The sequence below is a fragment of the Gracilinanus agilis genome, chromosome 1, assembly GCF_016433145.1.
Source record: "Gracilinanus agilis isolate LMUSP501 chromosome 1, AgileGrace, whole genome shotgun sequence".
Lineage (NCBI taxonomy): Eukaryota > Metazoa > Chordata > Mammalia > Didelphimorphia > Didelphidae > Gracilinanus > Gracilinanus agilis.
The window spans coordinates 90356573-90382586 of NC_058130.1; the positions used below are offsets into that span (position 1 = coordinate 90356573).

Below are 26014 nucleotides of genomic sequence, written 5' to 3' on the forward strand. Positions count from 1 at the left end.
TGCAGGATATATGTATATCATATTGGAAATTCCTTTAAAATATGATTTGGAATAGATGGCCTCTGAAGGCCTTTCCTGCCCTCAAACTCGGTAGTACTGTGACTTGCCCGACGGGTTCATATAGGTAAATGAGCAGACATTTGAGCTCAGGACCACAGATCCCAAATCCTGCCCTTTCCACCAAAGGTGCCTTGCTTGACCTTCTCTTGAGATGAGACCTCTCTTCTCAACCCAAGTTTTATTCCCTTCTTTTGGGAAGCCAATTAAAGAGCTTTGTTACATCCCTTATTATTTGATCTTTATAATCCTGTGAAGAAAGGAAGTCAAGATGAATCCAAGTCTTCTAAACATACACCTGGATCCTTTCACATCTCTTCTAACCTCTGAGGTTTCCAACTTAAGCTCCGCCTTCTTGATGCCTTTTCCAGTTCTTCATTTCAGCCTTTTTCTCAGAAATAACTTTTAAGTCTCACAAGACTGAGGGTGGGAAACACTTAAATCTGTTCTGTTCTACAGAACAACAATAATGCCTTTGGCATTATCTGTATTTTTCATGAATATTCTAATTTAGTCTTCTTGCAGATAATATTCCAAGATGGTACTACTACTTCCTACAGTCCTTTCTGAAAATAATCAAAGGTAGAATAGAAAGCTGAGGTCCACAGAAAACTGGATCAATACATAATACTATACATCTGGAAACGAATTGTTGGCATGAAATAGCAGAGGAAATACCATGGATTTGAATATCCCACATGAGTATACAGATGGTGACCTCAAGAGAATGGGGATCTTACCCTTGATCAAGCATTTCCAAACTCTAGGAGATTCCCACTTGAATGAGTTGACATCTTAAAAAACTCCTTCTAAGGAGCTAAATCAATTGTACTTAAGCAAGCCATTCCCCAATTGATAAATGGACAAGGGACATAAATAGGCAATTTTCAGATAAATCAAAACTATCAATAAAGACATGAAAAAGTGTTCTAAATCTCTTATAATTAGAGAAATTCAAATGAAAACAACTCTGAGGTACCAGCTCACACTTAGCAGATTGGCTAACATGACAGCAAAGGAAATTAATAAATGTTGGAGAGGATATGGCAAAATTTGGACATTAATGCATTGCTGGTGGTGGTGTGAATTGATCCAACCATTCTGGATGGCAATTTGGAACTATGCCCAAAGGGCTTTAAAAGACTGTCTGCTGGGTTTATACCCCAAAAGAGATCATAAGGAAAAAGACTTGTACAAAAATATTTATACCTGCATTCTTTGTGATGGCAAAAAATTGGAAAACTAGGGGATGCCCTTTGATTGGGGAATGACTGAACAAATTGTATTTGCTGGTGATGAAATACTATTGTGCTAAAAGAAATAATGAACTGAAGGAATTCCATGTTTAGAAATAACCTCCAGGAATTGATGCAAAGTGAAATGAGCAGAACCAGGAGAACATTATACACAGAGACGGTCACACTGTGGCACAATTGAATATAATGGACTTCTGTACTAGTAGCAATGCAGTAATTCAGGACAATTCTGAGGGACCTATGAGAAAGAATGCTATCCACATCCAGAGAAAGAACTGTGGGAGTAGAAACAAAGAAGAAAAACAACTGCTTGATCACATGGTTTGATGGGGATATGATTGGGGATGTGTTAAATGTTAAAATTAATGGTTTGGTTAATATATGAAAATTATAAATCTTTTATTTATAAAAGGTGAAAAGAGTGAAAGTAGAGAAATGCAAAAGGGGAGAAAAGACATTAACCTAACTAAATATTGTTCCAGGTCAAGACATGTTACCTTCAGTCAGAATTAAACTATCTCCAGAAGACAGTAAGGGAAAACCAGCTAGCCACTCACCCAAGACAATGACTGGAGCTGAAGATGACTTTTGAGGCCGATTTTCTTCTTTGAGCTGACCTTCTTCTTGAAGCCGACTTCTTTCTTGGAGTGATTCTCTTCTTGGAGTTCACTCTCTACTAGCCTTCTATACCAGACTGCCTGCTTTTATGGTGGTTTCCTGTCCCTGCCCCTTTTCATGGGGGTCAATCACAGTTTCCAAATTGCCTGAGTTGTCACCTTTGGATTCACACCTTTCTAAGTGTGTGAACTCCTAAGTTTCTGGCTATTTGAGTTTGGGGTGAAAGGTGGAGCTCTCCAAGTATTTTGCTGGCTTCTCACCTAGCATCAAGCAAGGTGTGAACTCACTAAGTTTTCAAGCTTCTCCCACCTAGTTCAAGCTTGTGTTGATTCAAAGTTATTTGCCAACCAAAGTGATAACTCCAACTAGGCAAAGAGAACAAAGGATTCCCTTTTCACAAGTGTGAACTCAGAGAGAACCAAGAATTCCCTTTTACAGATCATTAGGGTGAATGCAAATATTAATAATATGGAAATGGGCATTGATCAGCGACACATGTAAAACCCAGTGGAGCTGCTCTTTGGCTACAGGAGGGGGTTGGGAGGAGGGGAGGGAAAGAACATGAATCATGTAACCATGGAAAAATATTCTAAATTAAATAAAATATTTCAAATTTAAAAAAAACTTCTTAGCTACTGGTTTGGACATGTTCTCAGAAATTACATGTAGTATTTGATATCATACATAATGGCTAGTACATTACTATGTATACAATCAATGCTCAAATAATTGTTGAATGCATATATAAAGTATCTAGATTTTCCAACTTCTTACTCATTACTTCATTTAATTATGTTAAAGGCTCCACTGCCTACACTACCCTGACTAGGTGTGGAGAAAACTGAATAATACAGTCAATAAGAAGTTTACACTCCTAAGAGATGGGTAAATCAGAACCAATGACCAAGACCAGTGCTTTTGTATTATGACATTTTCCCATATTTAATTAAAGTATTTCTTGAGTTCTTGATATAAATTTTTGCAGTGCATCCTTGGTTTGGTTGCTTTAGTGCAATAAAAATAGCTGAAAGGTTTTATGTTCAGAGGATTTAAAGAAGGAAGAGAATGTAGAGATCATTTAATTCAACCCCTTCATGTTTTTGGAGCAAGGAATAAAGGAAACTAAGACCAAAATGGGGCAAAAACTTACCAAAAATCACAGAGGTTAATAAGTAGTAGATATGGCACAAATTAATTTTCAAAATTAAGACTTGTGTCCTCAAAAAAAGACTCAGGTCTTCAGCATTGTCAAAGGTAGTGGTTTTTTTTCCTAATCCTCTCTGGATAGTAATATCCTATATTATAAATGGCACTGGTAATGCTGGAAAAGAAATGCTGACATAGGCTCAAAGTTAAATACATTGAGATGTCACCACTTGTGAAAAGTCATTAAAGTCAAATTTACTTCAATTATGGGCTTAACTAAGTGATGGAATTAACTAAAGTAGGTCAAATTTTATTCAATTTAACAAATGTGCATTAAGGATATTGGGTAAGGGGTGGGGGGCAATCTATATGGTCATTACCCTCATTTAATTTACCAAAACCCTGTCTAGAGATATATTACCCATTTCTAATTTCTATTTTTCCAAAATGAAAAAAAAATAACTTTAATCAGAAAGTGTTCCCCCCAACTACCCCTAGTCCTTTAGACCCTACTTCCAGTACTTTGGAATTATAAGATCATAAAACTAAAGAATGAAATAAACCACTAGCCTAGACTGACTTAAATATATGGGCCCCCTCAAAGAGCAGTTTCTCTGCTACTATTAATAATTGTAGTTTTCTATACTGTTAATTTGAGTTAAGAAGGAACTATTTATCCTGAAGAGAAGTCTAGGCTACTATGGAAATTAGTAATATAGCATAAAAAGAATCCATCCATCAGTATCAGGCATACCTGGTTAAAGGGCTATTATAAAACTAAATAACTGAACTTAGCTAGAACTGGATAAAAACCAGTTCTGTTCACCCAGAAATGATAGGAATTAATTGGGCAAAAGGAGGGAAAAAAATAAGATGTCACAATCATCTTTCTCTTATAGAGCTGTGAAATTTAATGGAAGGGAACATCTGAAACAGAGTTGTTCCTTTAAATCAAACCTGTGATATCAAAGTGATATGAAATTCTCATTGAGCCATCTCCCTTTACTAATTAGCGTCTGTAACTCTTTCTCTTAGAGAGTACTGAGAAGTTAAGTGATTTTGGCCCATTGTGGCAACTAATTCCAAAGGTATGGTCAACATTTTTGAAACATGAACCAGTTTTGGCACAAGAGTCCATTGATCTACAAAATATGTAGTTTGGAGGCATGAGGAAGGAATGGCAAGAATGTAGCGGACTAAAAAAATCTCTATATTCATCACCACATTGAAAAAAATTTTATTTTAAAAAAGTTCTAGCAGCAAGAACAGTAACAAAACAAAAGGAGAGACAGACAAACAAACAAAAGAAAGTTGCACCCTGTGAGATTCATCTCAATCCTTTACTCAAGTTCCTTATAACGAGCAAACATGACTCTCCTCACAGCATCTCGGTATGTCTCATTTGACTGCCTCTTACTAGGTTTCCCTTGTGATCCAACACCAGATCCCCTCGTCCAACCTTCAGTCTGAAAAAGAAAAAAGAAAAGTAATAACTATTATTCAGCTGGTCTCAGAGCTGCCTTAGGACACAGAAATTTCTGGGAGTTACAGAACATTCTGGGCCAAAGATATAAAAAATGGTAAAAAATGAGATAGAGGTAGAATTGTGTGCACAATGACCATGAAGTCTTCACGAAATACCCCCCAAAAGACCCAGAAGAGTATAAATTTCAATGGAATAAGTCTGTGTCCATAGAAAATCCAAATTTCCCCAACTCATCAAAATGGCCTTGACCACAGAAACAAAACAGCCCACAATAAAGCATGTTAGCTTGTGGATTCAGAAATGTCCTATGTAAGTATATCTTTGAAAGTTATAAGTTGTATTTATTATAAACTTAAAAGGAAAAAAGCAAGCTGTATAAAATAACAATTTGTAATTTCATATAAAATCTTCTTTCTCGGTTCTACTTTGTATATGGAAATGCGCATTTGATGGCTTTGTTACTTTCAGAGCAAAAAAGACTGATATACTGTGGTAAAATCGAATGTAATAGACGTCTGTACTAGCAGCAATGCAATGACCCAAGACAATTCTGAGGGATTTATGGAAAGGAACACTACCCACATTCAGAGGAAGAACTACAGGAGTGGAAACAGAGAAGAAAAACAACTGCTGACACTTGGGTTGATGAGGACATGATTGGGGATAAAGACCTGAAAAGACCACACCCATGTAACTATCAATAATGTGTAAATAAGTCTTGACTGACCACACATAATAAAACCAGTGGAAATGCAAATTGGCTACAGCGGAGGGGGTGGGGGGTTGAGGGGGTGAAGGGGAAAGTAAAAACATGACTTAAGTAACCATGGAAAATTTTTCTAAAAATAAAAAATTATTAAAAAAAAAAGAAAAGAAAAAGTGTACTGACACAAAATTCCCAATCCTCCATCTACCTTTCCATTATGCCTGATGTTTCTCCATTTCACTCAGAAAAACTTCTAATTCATTCTCCTATCCCCTAATTACTGAGCTGATCCCTTCTTGTCTTTTATAAGTCATCTGTGTTCCTGATAGCACCCTTTTGTTCCAGCTCTATATTAAATCATTCTCTGGGAAATACTGTTTCTCAAAAACAAAAATGAATTGGACAGTCCTCTTTCTAATCACTCCCTATATCAACTGTTCCAAGGCACTGTTAGAAGAAGCAGAGTTGATCACACAGGGGATCACAGAGGTTTTAGAGAGAGAGATGGATAAACAAAATAAAAATCATTGTACCTCTTCTGCTGAGGCTAGGCCTGGTTGGCCATATCCCAGACCTGTTCCCTTCTTCCAGCCTGGGGACTGAAGTACACAGCCTCCTTTGTTGTTGCTGTCAATACCTACTTTATTTGAAGATTTACGATCACTGCAAAAGAATCAATTGTACCTACTAAGCATTTGCTTTTAGTTGAAGAATGTTATGACAAGAACTAAAACATTTCCGTAGACATCAAGCCCCATGGTAAGAGAAGGAAAAAAAATCTTCTCAAGATCAGACTCTGATAGATCAAATTATGAAATTCCTAGTGTCTTCTTTCTTTCACATGACTTTGTATCTTTTGAAAATTCAGGTCTGAAATAAGTACTGAAGTACTTATTTGAATTAAGCTGTAATTTTGAAATTCTGGTAGTTATTTCTTGATATTACTAGGAACAATGATCACTGTTATTACCATAGAACTTTTAGCTATATTACTTTTAGCCAAAAAAAGGTGTGTCAATAAAAAAGAGCATTAATACTGGCCTAATAATTGGGATTCTTTAACTCCTAGTTCCTTAAAAGACTCATTTTGTGACACTGATAAAATCTACTGCTTTTTTGATCCTGGTTCACCAACTTCAGAATAGACACAGCAGAAGATCACAAGATTTACAACCATAATGGAGCTCTTCTACTCCAAACAACTTATTTTACAAATGAGGAAATTTAGGTCTAGAAAAGTTATTTGCTCTGCCCTAGGACATAATTAGCAAAAGATCTAAATCTTCTAACTCTAAAATATTATAGTGCCTCTTCTGCCATTTTGGCTTCAAATCCCTAGAACACATAGCCTTTCTTACCAACACCGTTTTTGAGTGTTAATAAGTATATGTAAGGACTAGTTTTATATTTAGGGTAGAGATACTTCTATTTGCCTTGCAAATGATACACCTTGTATTAGACATGAAGAATTAATTCTTGACCAGAACTTTGTTTCATAGTTTTAAGGGCCCCAAAAAGGGAAAGTATGCTGACTCACCTGTCAGTTTCCCTGGAATATTTCATTCGTTTCCTGTCTGGGGAATCTGAAAAATGAAGCTTCTCTTTACGGTCACTTCCTTTTTCTCTATATCTTCCCTGTTAGGAACCAAAATAGAAAACAAACTTTCTACTTTTCTAGGCAGATTGAGGAAAGGTGAAATAGTGGGAAGAGACCCCTTTAATCTTTTACTCTGGGGAGACATAAAAATTAGTAAATAGCAGAGATCAATAGGAAAGCCCTTGCCCCCACAAACATACTTCCCGTTCTCTCCTCTCCAGATATGCCAGCTCCTGCTCAGACTGCTTTATTTTTCTGTGAATCTCCAGGTTTTGCTGTGAAAATAAGGGGAATTTTGAGTAAAAAGAACTTTGTGGAGTTTGAGTTTCTATTAGAAAGCTGTTCCTAATTTTAAAAATGCATAGGCTACTCCCAATCAGACTATATGCTAACACTTCCTCTTTATGGTCTCTCTCTAAAGAATCAGAGAAGTTCAAGAATCTAATAGTTCTTGCTGTTCTCAGGGGCAGAAGATAGTGACTTATTTCACTAACTGAATGTATGGTTTAAAATTAAAACTAGGCCTCAATTTCTTCTTCTCTACAATGCCAAATTAACAAGATGGAAGTAAGACATGACCAAGGATCTCTCAGTGAGAGCTGGGAACTCAGAAATTAACTAGTCCAGCATGCTCAGCATGCTGGCTCACCCCCCTCTCCCCATGCAAATGTAGCACTCTAGAAACCAGGCTCCAAGCCAGCAGCAAGAGATGCCACAATTATGCATTTCATAGTGAGGGCACATCACTCCCTCAGAGGGGAGTGGCTTTGTTCCAGGGATTGCAGTTGCTGGTACTGTGGAAAATCTACAACATTTGGAGTCAAAGATTCAGATTTCATAGGCTGCCTGGTGATATAGTGCATGGAGTGCTGGACTGGAGAGCAGGAAGACCTGAATTCTGTTCCAGACATTAGCTGTAGGACCCTAAGACACCACATTAGACTGTAAGCACTTTAGAGGCAGAAATAGCCTTTTGCCTTTCTCTGTAACTCCAGAGCTTAGCCCAGTGCCTGGCACATAGCAGGTACTTATTAGTAAAGGCCAGCTGATTTACTGATCCAACTCTTCCATATGAAAGAGAAGGAAAATGAAGCATTGCCTGACTTGCTCATAGTCATAAAGTTAGAGAGGGCAGAACTAAATCTTCCCTGCAATATTGAGCTAGCCCCAGACCCTTGACTTTACTTTACTCTGGCCATTGTCCTGCTGGGACACCCTGCTATTGCTGTGGCATCCTCTGCACTGGACCTCCAGAGACCTTTTGCTCTGGGATTGGGCTGTCCTGATGGGTAAGAGCCCAGATCATGCCCTAAGACTCCATTCATCATCCCTGAAACTCCATTTGGTTTCCTGTTAGAAAATAAGGACCTTAGGGGCAAGGACTATCTCTTTTTTTAATATCTGTACCTGGTCCTGTCCTTCCCCCAAGCACTTAGCACAATTCCTGAAACACAGTAAACACTTAATAAATCCTCCTTCCTTTCTTCATCTATGCATTCATTAAACTACAACTAGAACCCAAGAGTCCGAATTTCAGAAATACAGCATAATGATGAAAACATGATTGGTCTTTAGAACCCATATCCTTGAATTTGTACACCAGTCTGACAACCATTGCCACTTAATTTGATTCTCTTGCTCTGACTACACAGAAAGGAAATGGCATTTTTCTCAGCATAATCTATGTGTAATGAGAATTTTGATTCCATTAAAATTAGTTTAATTGTAAGCAGGTTTAACTATGAACTATGAGCAAGAAGCTGAAGAATACTGGAGAAAAGCCACAAATGAAAACTAAGTGATTCTGATGTCATCGTCACAACTCACATTTAAATAGCTCTTAAATATTTATGAAGTACTTTATCTATTATTTCATTTGTTATCCCATCACACCAATAGTTTTTACAATCATCAGCCCCATTTTATAGGTGAAGACACTTGCCAAGGACCAACCAGATAGTTAAGTGCCTACCGCAATACCAAAGCTCAGGACTGTCCTGACAACCCTTCATCCAGCAGACAATCTTCTAATTCCTTTAAGTACCAAGAGTAAAGGTTTGGGAAGCCAAGTGGCCCTCCCAACTACCTTATGAAGATCAGAGAGCTGCTGGTGCTTGAGCAGCACTTCTTTATTGGGAAACTGCCTTCTGCAGAGCAGACAGGCCAGTTTGTTCCAGTCAGTAAGCTTGTCTTCCTCATTTTCCTTTTTGGAAAATTCTTCCCTCTGGGGGGGCTGTGCAGGACGAGCTTGGGGAGGTGGGGGCTTCTCTTCTTCTTCCTCTTCTTCATAGTCACTGTCTCCTCCATATTCACCCAAAAGGCCAATCAAAGGATTTACCACCTTGGGCTGGAAAGACAGGAAAACATCTGTTTCAAAACTTTGTTTATCCGAGCCATTTTCCATTTTTTCAGTCTATTTCACATTCATTTGTTCTCTTCCTTTTCAAGAACACTGAAAAACTTGAAATTCTCAAACTTTACATTTGGAAGTGAAATGAAAAGTAATTTAGCAAGGCAACTAAAGCAAAATTTTAGACAAACTGGGGGCAGCTGGGTAGCTCAGTGGAGTGAGAGTCAGGCCTAGAGACAGGAGGTCCTAGGTTCAAACCCGGCCTCAGACACTTCCCAGCTGTGTGACCCTGGGCAAGTCACTTGACCCCCATTGCCCACCCTTACCAATCTTCCACCTATGAGAAAATACACCAAAGTACAAGGGTTTAAAAAAAATTTTAGACAAACTGGCACAATTCCTGTCCACTGCCCAAATTTTACCCCACTTTTGCTAGTTGGTCTCTGTCAAGGTAAAGTGAGGTACTGCAGGTCAAAAGTTACAAAACTATAGCTAACAAATTTCTCTTATTAATTAAAAAAATTTTAGCTTATTTTTCCACTTTTCTCCTTTCCCCTCTACTCCAATGGAGAAAAATAAAGGAAAACAAAACCCTTGTAACAAGTATTATCATTTTCAAACCAATATAGGGCTCTCTCCCTCCCCCTTGAATCCTCAGAAGCCTTACAGGTGGTGGGCTCTCCTCCTTCTTCACTGTAGGGGGAAGTGGTTTCTTAAAGACATCTTCTGCAGGAGCCTTCCCCTCACTGGAGACCTCCTGAAATGACACAAAGAGGGTGAAACCTAGAATGAAGCTGTTACTAAAAGGAAAATTCACCTGGTAATTATTAAGGAATGGAAAAGATCAGGTTATAAAAGGTGAGAAGATTTGGGTTATTTTAGCACTGTACTTGGTAAACAGTATTTAAGTACAATTTCAACTCCTGTTTACATCTCCACCCTGACAAAACAGATCAATGAAATAATCTGCATGTAGCAAAGGGAGAAATATGGAAAATGAGGAATGTAAAGACTTCTTTTTCACCTTTGTGGGTGTGCTTCGAGCTCTATCTTTTTTCTCCTTGCTATCCTTTTTAGAGACATCTTTTTTTTCATTTGGTTTTCCTTGATTGTTGTGTTTCTTCCCCTTGCTCTCTGCACCGGGTGAGCCAGGGTCTTGTGGCACATAAACTTCTTGCTAGAAAGCAATAAAAAACAATGCAGGATTGATTTGTTTTTCTTAACAATATTTATGACAAGAGAGGGCCTCTATTTCGGTGAGGTGAAGTTAGCTGATAATGTAAGTAAGGGATGCAAAAGAAAAATAAAAGGATCGAAAAACAAGAGACTAAAACAACAAACAAAAAATAGGAGAGCAGAATTTCAAAAGGGGACATATAAGCCGTAGTCGTGTTAAATATATACTTTAACAAAATAACATAAATTTAGTTTCATATCTAATTCTCTGTTCTGTGTATCCTGAAATGTTTGTGTCATTTTCTCATTCTGGCTTTATTAATTCCATATTCAACTTTGTCCTCAATGTCTTTATTTCCTCTAGTTCTGGACCTTCTCTGAACCCTTATTCCAGGGTTGTTTCCACTCTACAGGTTCTCTGTTCTTGCTCCAGAGCAGTCAAGAAGGAGGAGATGATCAAGAAATCAAAACAACTTCATCGACCACAAATTTCTAGTACAAACCTAGTCCTCACTGCTTAAGCCTCCTTTTTCCTAATGGATTCCTGTTTCCCTGAAATTGAAGCCATTCAACATAAGATGTCCTGAGCCTCTCTTTCTCAATTCCTCAAACCTCAGGACCACTGCTTCCTCTCTTGTCATGTTAGTGATATTCCTACTAGTTACCACACCTCATTCTTCTGCTTGCTTCTGTGTTCTCATTCAGTTCTACTTCCTCCAGAAACTTGTTACAGTGATTATATCAGCACCACATGGGGGACACCCAGAGCAAAGGGTTGCAGAATTGAAAAGAATCAGTCTTTTATGTGAGGGGCAGCAAGATGACCAGTTTGGCTGAACTCTCAAGTTCAGGAAGGGCAGTTATGTATAATGAGGTTAGAAAGAGAGGTCTGAAGTCGGACTGAAGAGTACTTTAAGGGGGCAGATGGGTGGCTCAATGGATTGAGAGCCAAGCCCAGAGACAGGAGGTCCTGGGTTCAAATCCGACCTCAGACACTTCCTAGCTGCGTGACCCTGGGCAAGTCATTTGACCCTCATTGCCACTCTTCTGCCTTAGAATCAATATTGATTCTTTTTTTTTTTTTTTAATTTTTTTAAAACTTTAACTTCTGTGTATTGGCTCCTAGGTGAAAGAGTGGTAAGGGTGCCCCGGAATCAATAGTGATTCTAACACAGAAGGTAAGGGTTAAAAAAAAAAAAAGAAGAAGAAGAAAAGAAAAGTACTTTAAATGTCAGAGGAACTACTATTTGATCATAGAGGCAATTAGTTACTTATCAGGGTGTACTGAATAGAAAAACTAAATGGTCAAATCTGCACTTTAGGAAAATCACTTTGGTAGCTATATGGAGGATGGATTAGAAAGGAGAAAGACCTAAAGTCAGGGAAATCATTTAGGAAAGCTAATTTTTTTAAACATTTACCTTCTGTCTTAGTATCAGTTCTAAGACAAAAAAGCAATAGGTAATCAGGGTTAAGTGACTTGCCTGGAGTCACAGAGCTAGAAAGTGCCTCATGCCAAATTTGAACCTAGGTCCTCCCAACTCCAGGCCTGCTGTTCTATACACTCTGCTAATTAGATGCCTCCAATTAGGAAGGTTATTGTAAAGTCCAAGTGAAAAGTGAAAAGAGCATAAACTAGGGTGAGAGCTATAGAAATAAACACCCATTACATTATTTAATACTAATAACAATACTATGACAAAGACACCATTTTACAAATCAGGAGATTTTGTTTCATTAGGTCACCCCCGTACCCTGCCCATCCCCAACGTGTTCAAATTGAAAATAGCAAAGCTGGTAGCAGAAGCCAGGCCCCCCTCACTCCTTGTTCGGTAAGATTTTATTACATATTAGTGTGCACTTTTGCCAAAAGAATAAAATAGCCAAGACAAAAAATAATTACCTGTGTTTTGGGGTCATAATATGTTCCAGCTAAGGGATCATAATAGTAACCAGTGACAGAATCATATATGTAGCAATCAGATGAAGCTAAAAAGAAAGTCAACATTAGTTTTTTTCATATGCATGGTATAGACACAAATACATACATGGAAGGAACTAGACCAGAAGTTTCTGTCATAAGTTAGGTGGGAGCAGGAAGGAGAAGGGTCCTATAATGACATAAGAAATAGAAGAGATCAACAAAAACTTAAAACAAACAAAAAAAACAAGTCTAGACAGACTAACCTGCTTTTCCAATAGGGTTACAAGACTAGTAGAATACTACATGTATTATATCTGCATTTTATCTCAGTATTAGACAAAGTTTCTTATAATATCCTTGTGAATAAAATGGGAAGATATGGCCCAGATAATATTATAGATTGATGGGTTAAAAAGCAACCAGATTTGGGCAGGTAGGTGGCTCAGAGGATTGAGAGCCAGGCCTGGAAATGGAAAGTCCAAGGTTTAAATCTGGCCTCTAGCTATGTGACCCTGGATAAGTCACTTAATCCCCATTGCCTAGCCCTTACCACTCTTCTGCTCTAGAAATGATACAATTCTTAGACAGCAGGTAGGTTAAGGGATTAAAAGTGACTAGACAGGAACTAAGAGGATGGAGTGACAGAAGCACAGCAAGCTCTGCCTCTACCCCTGACAATTCCTAAAAACAAAAAAGTCTAAATCCTAATCAGAAAATCTAAGAAAAAAATCACCTTGACTCATTTCTTCAGCCCAGACATCTCCACCATGCTCCCTGGAAGCTCATTAATGAAAACCTATCAGTCTTTATATTCCATCTTTTCACTACCTTCTGCCCATCTAATTGAAGGGTAGCACACCATGAACTCCAAAGCCTCTATTTAAGGGGAGAACTCGGCTCAGAACATCTCATTTCTCATCAAGCTGACAACTCTGACTTCTCTACCATACTCTCTTCCCTACCTCTCCTCACCTTTTCAGTTTCCTTTCTATGTGTGGTCTTCCCCCAAATAAGCTTGTTGAGGGCTAGGACTATATATCATTTTTTGGATTCATATCACTAGCATTTAGCATAATTCCTAGCACTTAGTAAGCAAGCAATACTTATTGACTTTGGTTTTTTAAACCCTCATCTTTTATCTCAGTATTGGTTCCAAGGCAGAAGAATGGCAAGGGCTAAGCAATGGGGGTTAAGTGACTTGCCCAAGGTCACACAGCTTGGAAGTGTCTGAGGCCACATTTGAATGCTGGTCCTCCCAACTCCAAGGCTGGCTCTTAATCCACTGAGTCACCTACTTGTCCCTAATACTTACTGACTATTGATTGGCTAATTGAATCCTATTCATCAAGAGAAACCATAAGAAGGAGTCTAATTATACAGAGGCCCTGGGATTGGATAATCTTAAAAGAAGAATGGTAAAGGAGGGGAAGAATAAGAGGAAAGAAAAGCTAAGGAAAATTGTCTCATGAAATAGGGGTGCACAAGTAGAAGTCTATACAAAAAGAAGGCAGGGTATGGAGGAGTGAGACACTTGAATCTAATTCTCATAAGAACTAGTCAAACGAGAGAAGAACATATAAACATAGAGCTGGGTACTGCTATACATCTCACTGTAGGAAACAGGAAGGAAAGGGGAGAAAGGAGAGGAGGAAATAAGATGTGAAGTAGGTTAAAGAGGGATAAGTCCTAAGCAAAACAAACTAACTAAAAATGTACAAAAAATATTTATAGCTCTATTAGCACTGACAATTGGAAATTGAGGGGATACCCATTAAGTGGAGAATGGTTGAACCCATCATCAAATATAAACGTAATGAAAAACAATTGTGCTGTACAAAATGACTATGGGGATGGTTTAATAAATCAGGGAAGACTTGTATGAACTGATGAAGAGTAAAATAAACAATTCCAGGAAAATAGTTTATTACAAATGACAAATATATTGTAAGGACAAACAATTTTGAAAGACTCAGAAACTCTAATCAGCATAAAAAGCAATGAAAATTCCACATCATTCATGATTATATAGACTAACTCACCTTCTGACAGAGACACAAAGGACCCAGAATACAAAATTTTAAATTGTATACATATACCTAATCTCTCTGTCTCTTTATGGAAAAAGAGAGAGAGAGAGAGAGAGAGAGAGAGAGAGAGAGAGAGGGGGAGAGAGAGAGAGAGAGAGTGCGCAACAAAGAGACAGAGACAGTGAGAGAAATTGAACACAGAAATCTATTTTGCTTGGCAATACATGCTTATAATAGAGATTTTGTTTTTCTTTTTTTTTTTAAATACTGTAATGGTGGTGGTGAAAAGAAGGCTGATTTTTACTACCTGAAAAAAAATTTTTTTAAAGGAAGTAATGTATGTATAAATTTTATCAAATTGCTTGCTTTCTCATTGAATGAAGTGGGTGTTAGACTTCAAATCTGGCCTGAGACACTTCCTAGCTGTGTGATCCTGGGCAAGTCACTTATACCCCAACTGTCCAGCCCTTACCACTCTTCTGTCTTGGAACCAATACTTAATATTGATCTAAGAGAACGTAAGGCTTTTTTATAAATTGTAAAAAATGACAGTTAAAAATTGTTATTGCATATAATTGAAAAGAAAGAGATCAGACCTAATAAGAAGCAATGAAAAGATCACTGGACCAGTGTCTAGTCTAGTGCCATTCAACATTTTTTATTAATAGCTTGGAAATTGAATGACTGAAAAAAAAAATCCACAGGTTGGAATAGCAGAATAAAAACTAACAAGATGGCCTTTAAAAGGGATAAACGTGTCTTCTACTTGGGTTTTTAACAAACTATACCATTACAGATGAGAGGAAAGTATCTAGAAAGCAATTCATATCAAAAAGAAACTGGGACTGGATTCTAGTGAACTACAAGCTCATTATAGCTGGAGAACTATAATGTACAGAGGGACACTGTGACCTTTAAGAATCATATGAAAAACATGTAGCCTCAAGAAAGGAAATGTTTAAGGGGAGACATGCTTGTTGGTCCAGAGGTCAAAACCAATTGATAAAAGGTACAGGAGACATATTTAGAGGTAATAGAATCATGGGATTAAAAAAGATCTCAAAGGCCGTTTAGTTCAACTCATACCTTGACAAAAATCTGCTTTACGAAATCTTAGAAAAGTGGTCAGGGGGCAGCTGGGTAGCTCAGTGTATTGAGAGCCAGGTCTAGAGACAGGAGGTCCTAGGTTCAAATCTGACCTCAGACACTTTCCAGCTGTGTGACCCTGGGCAAGTCACTTGGCCCCCATTGCCTACCATTATCATTCTTCTGCCTTGGAGCCAATATACAGTATTGACTCCAAGACGGAAGGTAAGGGTTTATTTAAAAAAAAAAAAAAAGTGGTCAAAGCTTGTTGCAAACATATATAGTCAAAAGCAAAACAAATTCTTGCATTTGCCAAGTTTAAAAACCAAAAAAATTCTAAACCCCAAACTGTATTCTGAATCCATCACTTCTCTATCTGGAGGTGATAGCATGTTTTGTAGAGTTTCTAAAAGGCAAAGTTTGGAGAGAAATCCTCTACAACTAACTATGTGTTAATACAAAATCATGCAAATGCCAGCAGATCAAGTCAAAAGGAAAGACAATAGAAGCTAAAGATTATTCCTCTTACATTGTTGCCCATGTCGGTTTGAATCTGAGGACCAGTCTGAATTTCTGCTGCCTCCCTTCCTTTCTCGGAAATATTTTTTACCCTGAACAAAAAAAGAAAAGAAAGGGGAAAAAAAAAGAGGTTAAAAGTCTTGGAGCTAAAAAGCAAATCATTTGATAATTTATTACCTTTCTTACACTTTTAACTGTACTCAGAGAAGAATCCAAGGTCACTTTTCTTTAATAACATATCCTCCAACACCAAAACAGGATCTTCTCCAACCTACCTGATTATAGTACATATTGTCAGAGTGATCCCCAGAATCATTTCTACAAAATGAAAAGCAAAATATACCCAAATTAACATATATTACCAACAATTTCTACACTACTATTATGATAAAAGTATAGTAGATTGTATTCTTTTGTAGTGCCTACAATTTCTATTTATACCACTGTGACGGCAATTAACTTTCTTTTTCCGATTTTGCAAGTGGGAAAATAAATCTAGAGACTAACTTGCTCTGAAGACTTGAGTGGATGTCCAAGAGATGACTTAGGGAAGTATGAGTAGTTCTGTCTAAGGAATGGGCCATAGAAAGTTAAAATAATCCCTGATCTCATATCTAGTGAACTAGTTCATACCCCTTCAGTAAAGGCTTAACTTTTAAAACTGATACTAGAAAAGGACTTCCTTGTACTGAGCTGGTTGAAACAATTTTTCTCAAAGATTTAAAGCGCAACGTTTGAATCCTTTATGAAAGCTCAGGACCCAACATGAGAATATCCACACCCCAATACCCTACCAAAAATCAAGGTGGCAGATTTTGGGAGAAAAAAGAACAGGAACAAAAAGAAAGATCACAGGTCAAGGGCAGTGCTGACAACATACAAGAAACAAAAGATGAGTAAGTAAAGGAAACAAGGAAAGATTAGGTGAGGTTCTATTTACATCACATCAAAGACTAGCATGCCAAGACTTCTTTTACTTGGTAATTCTCTCCTCTTATTTCTTATTTAGATACATGTCTATTGTCCTATGGTTACTAATAACTTTAAAAAGGACAAGTTTTTTAAACACCTTGAAAATCTGAAGAAGGGCCATGTGTTTCAGAGATGGCAAGGAAGGGGGGAATAATTTCCCTTTCCTCAACTGATTTGAGTGAAAGGAACTCAGAAAACAAAGTACATATTGGTGGTGGTAGTGGTGGCAGTGGAACGAAGTAGCAGGGAACTTAAAAACTCAGGCCTAGGAAAGAAAAAGCAAATGGGGTATTATCCAAGCATCTTCAGATTGGGTGCCATACCTCCTACAATATTACAGCTAGGAAAGTGTGAAGTGGACACTATTACAGTAAGGTTAAAAGCAGCCAATAAAATTCCCTGTTACCCAAGAATAGATGGAAGCATGACAGTTGGTAAGGGGATTCTTGGGGTTCCTCTGGAGGGAGTTCTCAGCTGGGGATTATACTGAAATTTGGAAAGTACAGAGCCACAACCACACAATACAATCTGGTGTCCTGTTATAAACTGCAAGCCAGTTAAATGGAAGGACAAGCTATCATTGCTGTTGAAGAAAGGAACTAGGCACCATAAACCAGACTCAGATCTAGGGAAATCTTGCCCCACAAAATAGCTTGCCTTCGTTTTCCTGTAGCAAGATTAACTGCCACCATCTTTCCATCAATACTGAATGGAGGATCCAGGTTCTGTAGAATCTTCACTACACGAAGGGCCTCCTAGGAAAACAAAGAAAGACTTATCCCAAGGAAAGGAAAGGTCTGGGTCCTCTGGAATAGAACCTACTATCTACTATCAAAATTGGGGATATTATGTTAAATTAATTAAATGTTTCTCTTCTTTTTGGGTGGAAACTCTTGCCTACTTAGAAGTAATTCTAAGACAGAAAAGCAGCAAGAGCTAGGCAATGGGGGTTAAGTGACTTGCTTAGGATTACACAACTACTATGTATTTGAGGCCAGATTTGAAACCAGGTCCTCCTATCTTCAGGCCTGGCACTCTATTCACTTGCTACCTATCTGTCCCTAAATGCTTCTTAACTAGAATTCTAAACTTGGGTTTTTAGTCACAATTCAAATGGAAGAAAACATAAGCCTTCCAAGAGTACAGGGCAGAGGAGTGGCTCCATTTCTACCATGCATCAGAAATCATGTCTGTTCCTTCAGTCCTCAATTGATACCCAATCATTCTAGTACAATCATTTATGATTCTGGAGCACCAAAGTCAAAAGAAAGGCCAATTATTATTTTTTTAAATTTTAAAACCCTTACCTTCTGTCTTAGAATCAATACTGTGTATTGGTTCCAAGGCAGAAGAGAGGTAAGGGCTAGGCAATGGGGGTTAAGTGACTTGCCCATGGTCACACAGCTAGGAAGTGTCTGAGGCCAGATTTGAACTCAGGACCTCCCATCTCCAGGCCTGGCTCTCAATCCACTCAATGAGCCACCCAACTTCTCCCTCCCTTCCCTGCCCCAATTATTTTCTCTTGGGTTTTTATTATAGTTTTTAAATTAGATTTTAAATTTTAAATTTTAAATTAGATTCAAAATAAGAAGACAACCTCACTAAAAAAAAAACAAACTCAAAGTACCTAAACTCTCTTAAGGTGTCATTTGAATAGCAAAAAGAGAAAAAAATGTCAAAAACATCATCTTCTGGTATCCCATAGAATACCAAATGTTTTATACCAAAACCCTGTGATCAGTGAATGGGGGGGAGGAGGGGTCGTCAATCATCTTTTATTCTGTAGAATAATAAAGAAAAGTTACAACTACCAAGCATCATCTCCTATTATTCAAATAAAAAGAAAGTTTAGATTAAGCATAAATCCCATCTTATGGGTAGGGGAAATCAAAGTTTGGTTCTCTGGTCAAAAATCACAAATCAAAACAATAGTGGTCTGGGAAGAGATTTTAGGAGTTTTACACCCTTCAATGCCTTCATTCCTCATTTCTCTCCCTGGCTATATACTACTTTGGAACTTCCCTGACTTTTCCATCATGCACCATTCAACCCCTACTTTTCTCCCACCCCCTGTCTTTCAGCTTCCTTTTGTGTGTTGTGTTCCCCCATTGGATTATAAACTCCTTGAAGGAAGGGACTGTCTTTCTTTTTTGTATCTGTACTCCTAGCATACAAGAAGCACTATATATAATTGATGATTGATTGATTCATTCATTCATTAAACATCATCTTCTGTATAAGGTATAAGCTACTACAAAAAAAAAAAAAAACAAACCCTCAAAAATAGAAATCCCCTCCAACATGGAGTTCCTAATCAATTAGGTCCTCATATGAACCATAAGTTCAAAGGAAAGAACAAAGAAAAAGTGTGACCAGAGCAGCCCTCCAAGACTCCAAAAGACAACTCCCCCAACTTTCTCAATTGTCTTACCTGCCACTCTCCTACCTTAAACAATGTTTGAAGTCAAAGCAACTCACCGAGTGAGAATCCAGGTCAATGAAGCCATATGTATGACCCATGGGGCCAGTTCTATTCTTGATGATTCGGACATTGGCTGTAGAAAGTCTGACATAGGGTTCTAGCACTTCCACAATTACTTCTGGTGGAGTGGACCGATAAATTCGCTTCAGCATAATAGCTGGCAAAGCCCAAAGGTGGAGGAAAGGCAGAAAAAAGACAAAAGTGAAACTGCAAAAGTGTAATTAATAGTTTGACAGATCCCTTACAAATTCCAAGTTTTGGGCGGATTCTTTATTCTGGAATGATAAGTATCTTCTATTGTGTAAATAGAATTAGCTCTAGCCCATTCATAGTCAAACTCTACTTACCCTAGGCATAGAGATGATGTCATGCCCACCTCCCTTAGTGGAGAGGGGAGATGAGTTACCCACACGTGACAATAAGTAACAAATCAAGAACAAGGGACTACCCTTTGGGCAGTTCCAATCAGTGCAGAGGCTGCCATTTGTCCACTTGAATTAGAGGTGGATCCACAGGAAGTGAAGAGAGACACTATCTCTTCAAGTGTGTTGGTTACTTCCTGCAGAGGGAGTTCCAGCTTTGAACTTGGTGCAGAAGGATCTTGGATGAGACCTCAGGCAGCTTCTACTCTGAATGGTCACGTGGTTAAGTTAGGCTGACTTCCTTTGGCCTACCTTGGCTTTTCCAAACTCTATCTTTAAGTAGGCTCTAGCCTATCTGATTGCTAGGCCTTGTGGCTTGTAGCCTAATTATTTAGCCTTTTAACCTTCTCTTTCCGTCCAAGCCTCTGCAGGCCTGGACTATCCTCTCCCTCTCTCCATTTCCCTACCTTTTACCTTCCTAATTGTAAATAAGCTACTTAAACCCGATCCTGACTTGGGTCTATTTTAATTACAGAATCAATCTGAATTGTTGATTCCTGGCGGCCACACTTTAATTATACATCTATAAAATATCTAAAATCTCCCTCTTACACTACTCAGCAACAATGACTATATTCACAAGTTTTGCTTGTGATAGTTTAGGCTATTTTTCCCTCTTCAAGTTTCAAAATTAGAAATCTGGAATGATTCTCTGTTGCTTTTCTGGAATAATTCAATCTTCTGTCATTTGACAAATGCAAATTCATAGAATCACAAGCTTTAGAACTGGCAAAGCTTTCAGAAATTATTTAGTTCCATTACAGTTAAGGAAACTAAAGTCCAAAGATGGGAAATGTTTTGCCTAAGGCAAGTAGTCCTAACCATTCTGTGTCATAGATTCCTTAGACAGTCTGGGAAAATATAGAGACCTTTTCTCAGAATCACGGTTTGTTGCCTACATTCATAATTGAAGGAAATGCTAAATTTCAGGTAGAGGTTACTTTTTTTTGGTTACAAGTTCACAAAATCTCTGAAATTTACCTATAGAACCTAGAGAAGTGGGGTCTATGATTCCAAAGTCATCAGTTTGTTCAGAGGCATTGTTATTAAATTAAAAAAATTCACAACTCTAGAAATAATATACTATTCCTAAAAGAATCCATGAGAAAAAGAAAAAAGTTAGAAATTTTTTTTCTAGGAAACACATCGAAACTTAAATATCTACAATTTAAACATCTGTTTAATCTAATAATAAACCTCTGACATTTTACTTACTTTTGCTCTCCCCATCTTGGCGTGACTCTCCAGACCATTGTTCTTTTTCATTGTCTCTTCTGGTAATGGTGTCATGTCCTTCCCTTCGAGGAGGATACCTTTCTGAGTCCCTCCTTTGCTCTTGGCCTAAACGTCTCTCTCTTCCCTCTTCTCGCTTTTTTGTCTCAGGTTCTTTGTCAGCTGGTACTTGAGGATGGCTCTGTTGCTTTTCTGTTAGTACTGTTGGCTGGGCTGGTGATTTCTGGGGTTCAGGATAGGTTGCTAACTCCTGCTGAACTTTGGAAGCTTTCGCCTCTGTCACTAGGCAAAAGGAATTACGATTAAATTTCTAATATTTGGTTCAAAACTATGAATCGGAATTCTTCTCTAGCTGTCTCTACACTCTAGTGCCTGAATGCTTTTAATATAATATAATACTGTCCCTAAACTCATTAATGGCCCAGAAAGCAAAGAAAGTTACTTTAATATTACTAAAGCTAGATAAATTGACTCAACTTTCCAAGGAGAATTCATTTTTATTCCTAATCTAAATATCAGGACTCCAACCTACTTTCCTTACTAGGGTAGCCTCTCCAATATAGGATTACTTACTGAATTAGATTATAGCATATAAAAGTGAATTGTTTTCAAAGAATATACTTTGTATGGCGGGCCATTGGGGGTTTGTTGGGAAGTTGAAATCCTGGGGAAAAAATAGTGTATCAAAAAAGGGTTTAACAGTATTCTTAGTGAAGGTAGTTATGGATACCCAATCTCATAAAACTGAAGATGATTCTGAGTTTAAACCCAAAGTGAATTAATGCATAAATGAATGAAAATACACCAACCCTCTCTTGGAAACTTGCAATATGAACAAGATGATCGATATCCAACAGTACTAACTTTACACTGTGAAGGAAAAGAGGATGAGCAAAATTATTAATAAGTACATCTAAAAACCTTTCTGAACATCTTAAATGTTAAGAAAGAGTAAACATTAAAATGAACTTTAAGATAGTTAATACTTAGGATACACTGACTCCAAAACTGTTACCATTCCATAAATAGTACATAAACACATACAGAACAAGTTGAGAAAGTGCCCTAATTAGTCTCAGAACCAAATAGAGACAAAGTTAACACATAGCAATTGCTCCAATGAGGTTGGGATAAAAACATACCTAGGGAAGGGAAGGCAAAGAATATAAATAGCTGACATCTAACACAGTTATTTAGGGAACATTTCTAGGGATATTCTTGAGGTGTTGAAAAAAAAAAACCCAAGCACAAATACAAAATAAAATAAACAGCTTCTTTAGAGATCTTTATTCTCTTCCTCTATTCCTGTCAATGGGGCTGGAGTTTAGGCATAGTTCTACCATATATCTCAATTCATCCTTTAGGAGTAAAAAGCCCACTGGCAAGCAGATAAATGCTTTTCTATGTTGCTTTCTAGGATAATCTAACCATAGTTGGTTGTCAGATCTTATGAACTACTTACAGCTTAGAACAGGGATCAGAAAATTAGGCCTGGGCATTCTGGACTGTTTTTATGATGCTTAGTGAGCTAAGAATTGTTATTATATTTCTAAGTAAAGTTTTATTGAACTTAAAAATGTAAAAACCAATTGTACATCAGCTTTGGGAGGGAATGGGAGAAGGGGAAGGATAGAACATGAATCCTATAACCATGGGAAAATGCTCTAAATTAACTAATTAAATAAAAATCCTAGAATTTAAAAAAAAAATGTAAAAACCATTCTTAACCCTACAAAAAACAGTTAGCTCTACTTTGCTGACTTCTGACTCAGACCACATGACAAAATTGAAAGAGAGCTGAAGAAAACATCTTATTTAACCTCATTTTACAGAGAAGAAAGTGACAATGTCACACAGATCAAAATATATGATTTCTATTGAACTTCCCATATCTCCGCATATCCATATTCTAGGGGAGAAAAAGTTCCTGTATTAACAGCAGTTAGAGTCTGGACATCTTAGCCTACCCATCTTCTGAGTCTGTTTGTTTTATTTTGTTTTAATTCATATAAAGAAGCATATACCTAAAGTGTGTATTTGTTTTAGATAGGTCAAAGCAATTTTTATTTTATTTAATTATCTATTTTTATATTGTGTCATAATTGGTTTTAAGACAGAAGAGTGGTAAAAGCCAGGCAATCAGGGTTAAGTGACTTGTCCAGGGTCACACACTGAGGAAGTGTTTGAGGTCATATTTGAACTCATGTCCTTCCAACTCCAGGCCTGGCATTCTATCCCCTGTGTTACCTAGCTGCCCTATCAAGGCAACTTTTAAACAAGTCAAGACAATTTTAACAGATTTTTAAAGTCAGTGATTTGTTGGACACATTTTTATATGAAATTGACAGTTTAAAACTCCATACTCAATTTTAAAATTTTAGCTTTTTTTCCTCAAAATGGGGAAAAAATACTTGGTTTAATTTTTTAAAGGAAATGGTCTGGTCTGGATTTTCTTCAACTTTCCAACAGTCAAAAGTACTTTATGGGAAAACTACATCACAGAAGTGAACATAACCAGGCAGAGTTCCATTTTCTTGGTTCTGGTGCCTATGTTCTTTTGGTCTAACTATTATCTTTTTATCTTAGGAACAGGAAAAGGAAGAAATATCTCAAGACATACCCGTTTACAGTGCCAAAAATCCGGGCTTGGTGAATACTCTAAGGTCACCTCTTTATCACAGATCTTTAAAGTTCCCTGTTGAGACAAATAGGTAAAACATCAACATAAACTCCTTAGAAAACTGATGTCATTAAAAAAATTTTTTTTAAAGGACAGGGAGGCAAAGAAGCCTTTTCTGTCACCAAAGTAAAGGATTTAATAAAGAAGAAACTTGGTTCAGATATAAAGTGAATAAACTGTTCAGAGTACAGTTCTGAGACTATGTGGCCATGCAGACTTGTGCTTAGGAAAGAAGAGTACTTCCAACTCCTTGGAGAAAAAAGTCAAACTTCTTCTCAGCTCTGGATCTTTCCATAGGGAGGCTGTGATGAGGCAGCCTGCTCCTCACTGAACACATTCAGAGTGCCCTGATGAGTCCAAAGAAGGGTACCTTGCTGAACTGAGGTCCAGTGCCATGGATGAGAAGCTACATCTTCTTTCTGGGGCAGGAGGAGTTCAGGAGCCCACTTTGTTATCTTCAATTCCATGGCTAACTGGCCTCCAGTCAGAAAGGCAATGAAGTGGTATTACATTTCCTTAGAAATATAAGGCATGAGCATAAAGAAACAAAGGATTATTACTGAAAGCTTTATAATGAGTCACATCCTTAGGGCAGAAAATGATGTCTGATGGTAGCATCACTCTGGCTTGGAGCCGGCAGAGTGAGCTCACTGGGAACCTTGGCAGGCCTAAAAGCAACACACACACAAAAAAAAAAAAATGTCTCTCCCTAAGGTTTGGTGCTACCATAAGCAGGGAAAACTAAAACGGTTTGTGACTCCAAAGTTCCCTCACATCTGACACTGGGTAAGTCAGAATGTCGGTTTTGTACCAGGAGAAAATAGGCACCCCCGAATGAAACAAGCCATCGAATATAGAGCACAACAAAGAGGTAAATATCTTCTCACAAAAAAATCCCTAAAAACAGCTGCTGCTTCAATTAATTGCCTTTCTAGACCATTAATCCCTAAGGTATATACACTCTTAAACATAGAGGTATATCTCTCAGTGTTCCATTAGATTTAGGCATTAATTATGTATAATGTGCCCATTCACTTGGGCTCCATTTTCTGGCTTTGATCATAAATTAATCAGAGGACACTCTTCCCATTTCTCAGATAACCCATAGTCAGTCCAATGCCAAAGAAATAGAATGAAAACAAAAGAAATACATTCCCTTCCACCTCCCACCAAACCTAGAGTAAGCTCCTCTAGATTTCTTACTTTAAAAAAGAATCAGAGACCTGAAAGGAAAAATAATAATAAATTTAAGATAATTTTTAAAAAATGAACCAATGACCTAACCTATATGAAAAGTTAGGGACTCATACGCACACTTACTAGGAATAACAAGGGAAACAAAAAATCCCTACACACATAAGGCACCATGGTTTCTCCCCAATAAAGTAGCTAATATCAATAATACTTGAGAAAAAAAATACCTTTCTTACATCTCTGGGATCTTAACATTGCAGAAAGGGAAACTTGGGTTGAGGAAGGTTAAGGGGCCAGAACCAGGAAACACACAGAACCCATGCTTGTGTGCCAGCACTGTGTTTCACAGTTAATGCCATAAGCAGAAAGCAGCAGAGTACATATGATCTGCCAACTAGCCTCTTAGAATTGACAAGAGGCTCAGATTCAGTCTTTAAAAAAATTTGTCCATAACATGTAATGTTTTATAATCCACTTCCAGTTGAAATTTTAGAACTCAAACCATTAGAAGAAATGACAAAGTTTAATAGAGAAGACATTCTGTCTCCTTTTTAATTTAATCCTACAATTATTATTCACCCCAGAAAAGCCACAGATATCAACCCATATATAACCGCAAAGTCAGCTGGCTGACATAAGTAGGATTTATTTTTATAAATGCATTTCACGAGGTTTAAAAATAATTCAGTCCAGGCCTAGTAAGTAGCATCATCTCACATTAAGAATCTATGCTACAGGGACAGCTGGGTAGCTCAGTGGAGTGAGAGTCAGGCCTAGAGACAGGAGGTCCTAGGTTCAAACCCGGCCTCAGCCACTTCCCAGCTGTGTGACCCTGGGCAAGTCACTTGACCCCCATTGCCCACCCTTAACAATCTTCCACCTATGAGACAATGCACCGAAGTACAAGGGTTTAAAAAAAAAAAAAAAAAGAATCTATGCTACACCTCTAACTAACTCCTAATTTTAATCTAAAATTTTGAAGCAACATATCATATACATTTAGGCACTTCTCAAGTCAACTTAATAGTCCCTCCATAGTATCTTCATTAAATGTTGCTTTTGCTCTGAGCACTCCCCCGCCTC

At 37.7% G+C, this 26014-nt stretch overlaps 1 protein-coding gene across 2 annotated transcripts in view; it reads right to left on the reverse strand.

Annotated features, from left to right (window-relative positions):
* Positions 1–4294: 4294 nt before the first annotated feature.
* The window catches only part of RBM6 (RNA binding motif protein 6), a 91811-nt gene continuing 70091 nt past the window's right edge, over positions 4295–26014 (reverse strand). Inside the window, exons 6-20 of one of the 2 annotated variants that reach the window (XM_044677292.1) lie at positions 23678–23752; positions 21867–21927; positions 21040–21339; positions 19399–19559; positions 17578–17675; positions 16224–16266; positions 15959–16040; positions 12296–12381; positions 10258–10393; positions 9884–9987; positions 8953–9213; positions 7067–7141; positions 6807–6904; positions 5803–5932; positions 4295–4543 (exon numbers count right to left, since the gene is read on the reverse strand). In XM_044677292.1, the coding sequence (XP_044533227.1) occupies positions 4418–4543; positions 5803–5932; positions 6807–6904; positions 7067–7141; positions 8953–9213; positions 9884–9987; positions 10258–10393; positions 12296–12381; positions 15959–16040; positions 16224–16266; positions 17578–17675; positions 19399–19559; positions 21040–21339; positions 21867–21927; positions 23678–23752 (1836 nt within the window). In that variant the 3' untranslated portion in view covers positions 4295–4417. Of the gene's footprint in view, positions 4544–5802; positions 5933–6806; positions 6905–7066; positions 7142–8952; positions 9214–9883; positions 9988–10240; positions 10394–12295; positions 12382–15958; positions 16041–16223; positions 16267–17577; positions 17676–19398; positions 19560–21039; positions 21340–21866; positions 21928–23677; positions 23753–26014 lie in introns of both variants that reach the window. The other variant, XM_044677230.1, reaches the window with a different exon arrangement.